This window comes from Curcuma longa, chromosome 20, assembly GCF_044706935.1.
Source record: "Curcuma longa cultivar G26 ecotype Majalengka, Jawa Barat chromosome 20, ITB_CL_G26_1.1, whole genome shotgun sequence".
Taxonomy (NCBI): domain Eukaryota; kingdom Viridiplantae; phylum Streptophyta; class Magnoliopsida; order Zingiberales; family Zingiberaceae; genus Curcuma; species Curcuma longa.
This window is the reverse complement of record NC_133880.1, coordinates 6,578,378-6,590,098: the sequence shown is the minus strand read 5'-3', so window position 1 is coordinate 6,590,098 and position 11,721 is coordinate 6,578,378. Positions and strand designations below refer to the sequence as shown.

General features: G+C 34.8%; 2 protein-coding genes across 2 annotated transcripts; both read left to right on the top strand.

Moving 5' to 3' along the window:
• Nucleotides 1–3,109: 3,109 nt before the first annotated feature.
• On the top strand, nt 3,110–4,121 carry LOC141813284 (uncharacterized). Its single transcript, XM_074701222.1, has one exon. The coding sequence runs from the start codon at nt 3,177–3,179 to the stop codon at nt 3,867–3,869; it is 693 nt and encodes a 230-aa protein (XP_074557323.1). The 5' UTR covers nt 3,110–3,176; the 3' UTR covers nt 3,870–4,121.
• A 4,125-nt stretch (nt 4,122–8,246) lies between these two features.
• Nucleotides 8,247–10,740, top strand: LOC141813716 (large ribosomal subunit protein eL24-like). Its single transcript, XM_074701695.1, has 5 exons — nt 8,247–8,312; nt 9,074–9,149; nt 9,332–9,433; nt 9,516–9,664; nt 10,404–10,740. Exons 1-5 carry the CDS (start codon nt 8,302–8,304, stop codon nt 10,555–10,557), a joined length of 492 nt encoding a protein of 163 aa, XP_074557796.1. The 5' UTR covers nt 8,247–8,301; the 3' UTR covers nt 10,558–10,740.
• The last annotated feature ends 981 nt before the right edge of the window (nt 10,741–11,721 follow it).

Here is an 11,721-nt window from a genome sequence, read left to right as displayed (position 1 = left end):
TTTTAAGATTTAGGGTATAATATTTATGTTAAAGGATGTGAAAATTAAAGAACAAAATAATACTAGGTGCTCACGGATGCTCACAATTAGGTATCTAATATATCATTCTCACTCCCCCCCCCCCCCCTCTATTTATAATTGTAAGGAGATCATTTATTTTAAAAAAACTTAAAATTTAGCAAAATTGTACTTAATTAATTGATATTAATTTCGTTAGAATTTTAAGGGCTATAATAATATATGTAAGTGAAGTGAGGTGAGGTGAGCTTACTAATTCAACAAAACTATAAATGTAATGATATATTTAACTAATCATATAACAAGCAGATAAGTCAAGGTCATGCATGCGTTGTGTGAGTTTTAAACCGTAATTATTTAAGAAAAATACTCTGTATCTTACCACTATATCATATCTTAGCTAGGGGTAAAAGGTATTGTCTCTTGCATCTTAAATAGAGAACATGAAGATCAAAAATTTTTTTAAAAAACAACAAATCTATATTCAAAAAACTAAAAATGAACAAATTTAATAAAAAGATTGATAATATATAAAGATTAGGGAACATGCTTAGTTAGTTTTGTGCAAAAATAATAAAACACTATTAATGTATTAAAATATTAGTTTAATTTAGTTGCGATAGAAGAATTAGTTTTTCCATGATAATAATTCATAAAATGCATTTGTAACTTTTCTTATGAGATATCACCTTGATTTTTAATTTTGTTTTCTATATTTTACACGATATTTTATAGCTAAAATGAAATGAATGTCACTACTCAATACTAATCCAATAGCATATACATACAACTTGATCTAGTTAATTATTTAGTATATAGATCTAACTTTCGTACTAATTTGCCTTATAAAAATATATTCCACCATTAGAGACAAGTGTGAACTAATAAAATTGAGAATAATCAAATTGAGATAGAATAAACTAAAAAGGATCTATCTAAACAATTTGAAAGTCAATTCTCGATGCAAATCTAGTGCCTAATATTCTTCTCTCAATCAATATCCACATGCATGCACCATTTATGTAGGACTAGTTTATTGATTGTCGTTCGAATTGAAGAGACCTCACTATTTGAGTCCATGTGCATTTGGTTGGCCTTCACATGAGGCACGTAAAGGAGGTGGCATGATGCGCGGGGGAAGTGCTAGAAAAGGAAGGAATAGTTTATCCAACTTTACGCCATCCATTTGTGGGAGTAAAATTAGGTTTAGGGTTTGGTATATATGTACATCAAGTGTGCTTGTAATTGGATCGAGTGGAGTTTGTGGGATCGATGGGATCGGGCGTGGTGCTTAGTGGAAGATCATGTGCTTGGGAGTTCGATGTGAATCAAATTAGGGCAAAATTGAAAGTTTTGTGTTCATAAACCTTTTACTAATTGTTCCTGCTTGAGATCGTCTTTAGATGAGTCAGCGGACACCTTACTTGTAGTCTTGCATGTGGACAGAGTCACGCAGCACTGACAAATGGTTTCGAGGAGAAAGACACCAGGATTCACGCGTCGCCTAGCTACAAGGAGAAGGAAGAGGGTGAGAACGAAGGTCAAAGACGCCCTGGCTCAACCGCTTCGACGCTCAAATCAGATAGTCATTCGAAGAAGGACTAGGAAAGAAGAAAGAAGTATATTTTCGTATTCTTGCGTATACTTGCACCCGTGCCAGGAGGGGTTATTATATAGGGTTACTAGGGATGAAGATGTCCTATCTCTAATAAAGGAAATGTTACATCCGTGAAGATGTTTTGTCTCACCGTCACAGTAATGAGTCGTATCACCCATGCTTGGTACGACATTAGATTCTGTTGTCATAAATCATACTATCTTAGTAAGTGAACTACACCAAATATTATATCATTGCATGTGTTCATTTGATGGCGGTCTGACAAATGGAATGATGAGGTGACAGAGTCAGTCAAGCACTGAGTAGGGCACAGAGCGGGTAGAGCTCAAGTGGCAAAAGAGAGAGTTGTCCAAGGCGAGGCTGTCAAAGACTGGGAGCCGAGACGCAGTCCGAGATGGAGCTCGAAGCCGAGTGGGGACTTGGTTGGGAGGCCCGGACTCGGAGATTGGTGTTGAACTCGAGTGGAGCAGTTGGTGTTGTGTTTCAAGTCGAGTTGATTGCCAAGTCGAAGAGTCAAAGTCGAACTGGTTGCCGAATTGGAGAGTCGGAGTCGAGCTGTTGCCGAGTCAAAGCTCGACCATTTGGCTAGGATAGAGGGCGTGAGTGTGGAATTCGAACATGGAGCTAGGGTGCAGGATCAAGCTAGTTAACCTCGGAGTCAAACCTTCTATCCGATATATTATCTCCAATCAAATCTTGACCTTCTAAATCAAGTTATTCCAACTCATAACACTAATCTCAAATTTACTTTGCTTTCATTTCAGCTCTTAGGCGAGGGATGAGACTTATTAATTAATTATTGAGTGAAATTCTCATTTAGGGTGAAGCTAGTAGAAATTAGTGGTCTTTGGGTCAATTCTTCATAAACACGAAGTGTTTTGGTAAAATGTGTACCTACCAATAATGTGATTTTGAAATCGAGATGGAAAAACGAAATTCTCCTGTGGAAACTGGCGGGAACCAACTGTGCCTTTTCCCGCCAACTTCCACCCTGCTTCCAACTAACTCACCGTTAAAAGTCAAACTTTTCCAACTAACTCATCGCTGGCCCTCGAGTATGGAGGAACCGCAACAAGATGATGCGGTGATTATCAAAATCAATTAAATATTATTAATTAAATATTATTTTATTTAATTAAGGAATTAATTTAGGATAGTCTGCTTTTAAAATAAATGAAAATCAATTTTAAACCGTGGGCGTTGCCATGGAGCGTAACGAGCTGAGTGAAATTACTACAATACGAGGGAGTTGAGTGCAAAAAGACGAAGTCACGTGCCTCCGCCCTTCCGCCTGCGCCGTCACTTTCTTCTCACTCGATGCAGCTGGGCGCGCCCTTGTTTTTCCTCCGAATTTCCACACCCGCAATTCGCGAAACTTTCCTTTCTCTTTCCTTTCCAGTTTCCCTCTCCATTTCCACCCTCCCCGATCCTTCACTCTCGATGTGTATATGTAAACAACAACTAACAGAGCAACAATTCCACTTCCAGTGCTCCCCCTCCATCGATCACTCCGGTCGCCGCCTCCGTTTGCGGCGCAGCAATGAAGGCAGACGACTTAGCCATGGAGGTCAGGGTAATCTCCGCCGAGGACCTCGAGACTCCCTGGTCTGTTCTCGGACGCCGCCTCCGTCCCTTCGTCGCCCTCTTCGCCGCAGCCACCTTCGACTGCGACCGCCTCCCCCCACTCCTCCACCACACGCGCGTCTCCGATGACAGCGACGCGCCGGCCTGGGGCGACCTTCTTCGAGTCCATCTCGAACCTTCCTTCCTCCTCTCCCCCCGTGGCGGAGGCAGAGACGACGAGGCCGGCGTCTACCTAGTCGTCCTGTCCAAACGGCCGCTGGGCGGCGCCGCCAGGCTAGGCTGGTGCCGCGTCCCGCTCGCCGACGTCCTCGACGGTATTCGGCACCCATCGGCGCTCCGCCGCCTCAGCTACGCCCTCCGCCACCCCCGCCACGGCGGCCGCGGCCGCGGGGTCATCCACCTCGCCGCGCGCCTCGTCGGCCGCGACCTCGACCGCCTCCTACAGCCGCCCCCTGCTCCTCCGCCGCTGCCGCTCCCGTCGTCGCAGCCACAGTGGGGCGGGCTAGCGATCGGGATCCCTGTAGCGGCTTTCGGCCCTCCACCTAGCTGGGCCAGCAGCGGCGGCGGCGGCGAAAATGTCGGGTTCGTCGAAGGACGCGTGGGCTTCGGTGTCGGCTTTGACTTTCGTTTGAAATATCAGCCGATATAAACGCACACTGCAAAATATTACTACCCATTTTGCTCTCACCCTTTCTTGTACAACAATCACACCCAATGAATCAGTCTCCAGGGCGTTGGACCCACCTGTCATGCATGGTATGCTAGATGCGAGAAGAAGAAATACGTGTGGTAGCAATATCCGTATTTGTCTGTACAGTGTAGTACGCATAATAATATTATAATGGATAAACTTGTCAAAATTTGGATGCTAAAGAAAATACTTTTTTTTTTATGCGACCAAGTTGAAGCTTCCTCAATGTTAAGGTAAATTATAAATTTAGAATTAATCAAATTAAGCGGCAAAAGCCATCGATCGAGCTAATAAAACTATTCCAAATTCAATAGAATTGTTCATATATTCAATCAAAAAAAGTTGTAATTTGAAGACATGACGTGGTACAATATATTGATTTTTTCAGATGAAATTGTATATCGTACCTAAAATTTCGATATAAGAAAAATATATACTAAAACCGTATCTAAAATTTGATATACCGAAACTTCGATATATTAGATTTTTGATATACCTATATATATTATCAGTGATAGTCTAGATTTAATTTTCAATTAGAAGGATGGATCAATCGAAATTTTATAAAAGTCTTAAATTTTATATTCTAATTCACAATTATATATAATAATTTTTAAAAATTATATTTCATAATTATAATACATCAACACTTCCAAAATTAAATATCCAACTTTAAAAATATAAGTTAAAATTTTTAAAAATTTCCAACATTAGTGTAGGCCGATTCTTAAATTTTGAATTTAAGAAGCAGAAAATAAATTTAAATTCAAAAATTTTGACCCTTAGCTCTTGGTTCTAATTAAAGCAACAATTTGTCGATTCTTGAGCTATTTTCTTCGACATCTATTTAAGAACACAATATAATTTAACTAATCGGTCAAAGTTTAAAATTTTTGACTCTAAATGTCAAAAATTGAATCAACAATCGAAAAGTGAGTTGGGGTTCCATTTTCACTTGCCGCACCACAACTTTCAAAATCACACTCTAGGTACTGAAATTGAGTTTAAACTTTCTCAAATCATAATTTTCAACGACAAGTACCAATGATAACGACAAGAAATCAATTGTGCAACTCCGATAAGAGAGAGGTCCGACAAACTTATTTCAAGTCATGATATTTTCTTGTAAAAGTGGTATTAATAGATAGCTAATTAGGTCGAGCGATTTTCAAATATATAATCAATTTTAGCTTTTCGACGACTAACAATGGTGAATTGATCGGTTAAAATGATGATAAAGTTTTGAGACTATTTTAGAGAAAAGATAGAGAGAGAAATGAATATGAATCTGATATATTTTGATTTTAAAAAATCTAGAAGAATTCTTGTTTAATCCGATTGAAATTCAATAGGTATATATTATATGATATTTTAATTTATAATGTGATAATAATTTTTATAGCTTTTATATTATAGTTAATGTAATTTATATGAGATTTCTTTTATATACGTGGATCATTCATTTTAATTATTGATGTACATAGCACATAGAGATAAGTGTCAAGATAAAAATTTTATCGGTTAAAATTAAAATTGATTTGGCCAAGTTATAGCTGAGTTTATTGACTAAAATCAATTAGATTGATTTAAAATAAATTAGAAAGATTTTTATAATAATAATAATACATAAGTGAATTGAATTGATAAACATGAAACAATAATACTGAATTAAAATTGGATAGAGTTTAAACTAAATTAGGTATGGAGATAAAGATTTTATTGATTCAAAGTAAAATTGATTTAGATAAGTTATTGCCGAACTAAATTTATTAACTTAAACTGATTCAGATCTGTCCATAAATCTCAGAAGGAGTGGGCACCCTCTCACGTTCCCAAGTGGATATGCGGTGTATATTGCAATTATAAAAGAAACAAAAATTATATTTAAATGAAAAAGAAAAATAAAAATAAAGAGAAGTCATGAAGGTGATTGTTCTGTGGACTTAAGTCGATTGATTTAATTATTTAAAGGCTAAAGCCTTTCCAATCTAATTAGAAAATAAATAATTTATAAGAAATTTATTTGATATTTTGATATATGTTAAAATATTAAAAAAATATTAAATCTCATATACCGTTATCAAAAAATTCAATACAAGATATTATCATATCGAAATTTTTGATATGTATTAATATGATATGTATGGTATATTAAAATTTTTGATATTTTTTCCACTCCTATTCATATACTATTCATATATGTAGGATCACTATTTTAATATAAAAAGTTAATAAATGACCAATCTTACATTATAAAAGAAGTGAGATAATTTGAGAATTTGATTTTACTCCTATACTATATATGTTCTTTTTTTTTCAAGACCACCCTAAACTTTCAAATTCATCGTTGAAATATCCTAGTTGCTAATGTCTATCTTTAGGCCACAAGCCAATTTAGAAATCTTAATTGCGTCCCATAAATTACGATCCTTTTTTATTTTTGGAGTTGTAAATACGTGTTACAAGTAGTTTTAAAGCTATAAGCCCCAAAAACTTATAGTTTTTCAAAATTTAACCATAAATTTATTTGAAAATCAACACTATCCTACTGAAACTATCGGTTGAATGACCATAACAAGAGAGAGTGGGGTTGGAATTTACAAATAGATACATTAATACTACTTATCATGCTTGTATGTGTTTGTTCATGTAAGAATAAACACTATAAAAATAGAATAAAAAAAACACAAGTACATAATGCTAATTAACATAGTAATATGATTTGGACCCTTAGTTCTATTCCATGGTTTGTCGATCATTTAGATAGATCAATCTTGTAATCCCACTATACAATTTTTTTTGAAAGGTAGAGAAACCTCGTGCATGTGCATGAATTCTCTAAAGGTTATGTAATGAAAGAATAAGAGAGAAGTTTTACTAATAATTCGTAGAAGAAGCCTTTTGAAAGTCCTTGAATGTGTTTTTCTGAATCACAAAGGTGTTTGAATGTGGATAACAATTTTGTCCACTATTGAAGACTATAATTAAAGTGTTCCTTCGGCTTCATCGAACGACATTTTCGTAAACAACTTTGATTTGCATTTACTCAACCACAAAAACATCTTCTGAAGTTTGATGTCTTCGATTTCGTTTCCTCTTGGATTTGATGAAGTTTTCAATTCTTTGTTTCAACTTGTGTTGGATATTAACATGTCTTGAGTGAGATGAGAACGATTGAATGGATTGGTCAGTTTACAAGACAATATTTTAGTTTTTTCACCATCAGACGACATAAGAAAGAAATGATTAATGATAGGAAATTTTATACATTGTCACTCAACAAGTCCCTCTGGATCATGACTGATTTAGTACAGTGTGTATATCGTATCGAAAATTTTTGATATAAAAAATATATAGCGATATCGTACTTAAAATTTGGTATACCAAAACTTTGGTATACTAAATTTTCGGTACACCATCTATACCGAAAGTATAAAAGGAAAAATATTTACCTAATTGCCTACTAATTAGAGAATACATACTCTAAGTGAAGAGAAATAAGAATGAAGGGAAGTCACGATAAAGATGATCAAGTCGATTGATTTAATTGTTTAAAGGGTAAAGCCTAATATAAGACTTTCAGACCTTAATTTAAAAAATAAATAATCTATAAGAGAATTTACTCAGTATTTCGATATATATTAAAATATAAAAAATATTAAATTTAATATTGATATCGGAAAGTTTAATAGTATAATACCGTATTAAAATTTTTGATATATCGTTAATATCGGTATATGTCGATATGGTACATGTGACATACCAAAATTTTTAATATTTTTCAAACCCTGCAATATTGATGTATAACCCCTTCGAATTTAATATATAAACATATTTATCCTGAGCCAATTTACTACAAGAAAATAGAAAAAGTTTAAATAATTTGCTACCAATAATAAATATTGGTAGAAAATTAAAAAGCACCGTCAATCATCATTTTCGTTAAAAGAGCATCTCACTTAAAAAAAAATCAAAATAATATCTCATATATAATTTTCTATTTAAAATATTTTTACAATTCCATTTTAAAGTTGCTTTGACTAAAATTGCTCTTGATCTAGTGCATATTTGATATTTTAATAATTGAATGTTGAGAATAAAGAAGAATATTGGATAGAAAATAAAAATAGGGTTTTATTTTTATATTGTACAAAATGGGGCGTTTTCTTTTTTATTTTTTGCTATTTGTATTTACTAGGGAAATTTGCAAAAATTACACATTCCATTATTAAATTGGGCCGGCAAGAACTCCAACGGCCCAAAGTCCACAATGGCATTAAAGTAAATGTAGCACCAGGTGCTAAGGGCTCATTTGATCTGCCAGTTTGTATAAATTCACCTCGTTAGGGTTTCCGCTTGTCAACGACGGCGCAGCAGAGCAGCGGCAGCCATGGTTCTAAAGTACGATTCCTTCTTCTTTCTTATTCCTTCTTTCTTCTATCCCTTAGAGTGCCTCTCTTGCTCCTGATAAGCAATACCGGTTACGGGAACGTCAAATGTCTTTTTTTTTTTAATTTTTTATTGTTGCTTAGGAATTTTGTTGGATCCGCAGTTCCATTGTTTTTATGGCAATGGCTTTTGTGATAGTTCAATTCTGAATGAAAGTTTGAAAAAAAAATTGCACCTTTTTTTTTGTCTCGAGCGACTCTGATTTGCATGTATGCCTGAGAAAATGAATGATGCTCCAACAGGAAAGGATAGGATTTCTTCCCTCGTAAAAATTCGTGATGTTAGAACAAAATGTTTTATTTTGATGACAAGGAAGAGCTTATGAAAATTAAAACTCCTTGAACTTTTTCCCCCTTTTTGTTGATAATTTTTTTTCTGTTAGTTTTGTTTGCGTGAAGCAGATATTCTGTTGGAACTTGTATTAAAGTTAAGAACTGCTATTATCATATTGATTTGCTTTTGTATTCTGATGAAAGAACGCACAGGGGTCTGAGTTCTACCAAAAGGATATTTATTGACCTTTTGGAGAAGAAAGAAATAAAACAAATGTGCCATAGCCCTTTTAGTTTTTGCTTATGATACTTTCATCATTTCACATTTTCGTGCTATTTCTGTTTCTTGTTTGTGCCTTTATAAGATGTAACATCTCACTATACCTATTATGTGAAATTTGCTGATATACTCATGGTTTCTTCTGTCTGATATATGCATAGAACTGAACTCTGCCGCTTCAGTGGTGCCAAGATATATCCTGGAAAGGGTATTCGATTTGTGCGTTCAGATTCTCAGGTAATCTCTATTTTCAATGATAACTCCCAACTATTGAATCACATGTTAAAGTTCACAAGTTTACATTATAAATGGATAGATTTTCATTTGATTGTCAATCTTTCCTAATTGCTAGTCTTTGTTCAATTACCTTCTTTGTTTTTCTCGAATACATATGAAATTATATCTACTTGTTCTTTTAGGTCTTTCTTTTTTTCAATTCAAAATGCAAGAGGTACTTTCACAACCGTCTCAAACCTGCAAAGCTCACCTGGACAGCAATGTACCGAAAGCAGCATAAGAAGGTGATTTTACATATTTTGTATTCACATGATACACATGCTATTGCAAAAGGTTATTTGTTGATCATTACTTTCTATGCATTAGGATATTCATGCTGAAGCTGTGAAGAAGAAGCGCCGAACTACCAAAAAGCCTTATTCTAGATCGATTGTTGGTGCCACTTTAGATGTGATTCAAAAGAAAAGATCTGAGAAGCCAGAAGTAAGAAATGCTGCTAGGGAAGCTGCACTTCGGTATGTAGAACTCATCACCAATTTTTTTTTAAGCTCTAGGGTTTCTATTCCTTGCTGCACTAGCAACTTGCAGCCTCAAAAATGCACCTAATTACGGCTTGGTTTCTGTAGTGCGTAACTATCGGTCTCGACATTTATGTCTTGTCATATTGTGCATGGCTGGCGTGACTGTAAACCTTCCTTGGATGCAAATTAGTGTAATTTCAGTAAGAGTCATTGTCAAACAAGGTTGAAGTTGGCTTCTGCATTATTTTGACCACTAATGATCTAGGGTCGAGTAGCTAGCTATCGAGAGCATTGTATATGTAGAAATTTGAAGCTGAATGCTTAAGGTTTCATAGTTCATGTCTGAGCCCAAAGTTTTGATAAAAGCTACACACTGTCAGATATTTCTATTAAAATACAAAAACATTCTTGACTCAGGTGAGATTGTAACAGGAACATCTATGTACATGAATGCACCCCAATTTCGCAAAATAAGAACAATTGACTTGTGGATACATCACTGATCATGCATTTTAGTACATTCAGCTTGTTTGTCCTATCTTTTATTCATGTACATTTGAGTCAACTGCAACATATTTGTGACTGTAGTTAGCTTTGATCTAGTTCCTGAATGTAGTAGAATAGCTAATGCTGCAGATTGTACAATGTTAAAACTATACGCTGTGCCTGATATTTCATTTGTTCTAGAGGTGGTTTTGTGGCTGTATAGATTGACGAAATAACTCACTCGCAGTGAAATCAAAGAGCGAATCAAGAAAACCAAGGATGAGAAGAATGCAAAGAAGGCCGAGTCGGCTGCCAAGATCCAGAAGACTCAGACAAGAAGTGCACCAAAAGGGGCTGCACCGAAAGGTCCGAAGCTTGGAGGTGGTGGAGGAAAGCGCTGAATCCCATTTCTACCATTCTTCCATTTTAGTTTTAGTAGATCTTGTCATATTTGACTGCATTGCTCTTCTGTTCCAATTTAGCATCTCAATTGACTCTTTTAAGTTTAATTTTCAATCTGTCAGTTTTGAATCAATTGTATCAGAAGTCTTGAAGCTTCAATGGGAAATCTTTGTTTGATCAAAGCCCTGTAATTTTCTTTATGTTCATTTGATTGTTTGTCTTTTCCATATGTAATTATGATATTTTTAATATTATTTGTTATGCAATTCTGCTGTCGCTATATTAAACATAATTGGCTACTTTATTTAATATGCATGTGATAACATTATGAAGGATTAATGAGCACAATTTATGAAAAATTAAGTAAATTGTATGAAAATTTTAATTTCTGATAATAAGTAGAGGTGTAAAATGGATTGGGCTTTATTTCGCAGAAATTGATTGAAAAAGAAGTCTCGTGCTTCTGTCTGATCACGAGTCACGACCGTCCGTTCATGAATAATCAATCTTGTCGTCGTTTTTCTGTTTTTTTTCCATTTCTATTTTTTTTCCAGGAAAAAAATTAAAATAATATCACTTTTTTACACAATTGTCAAAGGACTAAAATTTTTTTTTCTCCAAATCGTCAGAGAAATCTCCGCTTTGATTTTGTTTTTATCATAAGGATGCCCAATCCATACAAAATGACAATTACCATTCAATATTATTTTTATTATTATTTCATTTATTTTCCATTTAAAACCTAAATCAATCCGACATATTATAACAATTACAAAATCATCACTACAATATTTTATCTCAAATAATATTTTTAACAAATATTTTTCAAAAGAGAAGATTATTTTGCCAAGAGGATTATTCCTCGTGACATTGTTTGACATTTTAACAATACGATTTCATTTTCCATGACTTTTCCGTCCACTTTGAATGATACAAAAGAGAAGAACAAAAAATATCCAAAAAGGAGATTAATTTTACTCGCCTCTTTCTCTCTCTTTCCTTCTTCTATCTTGAAGGACAAAGAAATTTATTGGTTTTTTTTTTTACATGTCCTTCTCCCCTCTCACCCTAACTTTCCAAGGGCTAATTCAAAGCATGGTCATAAAACAATGACCACGAACCGACAAGGAATAACGCCATAGGTGGGTCCCTCTCTCCACCTC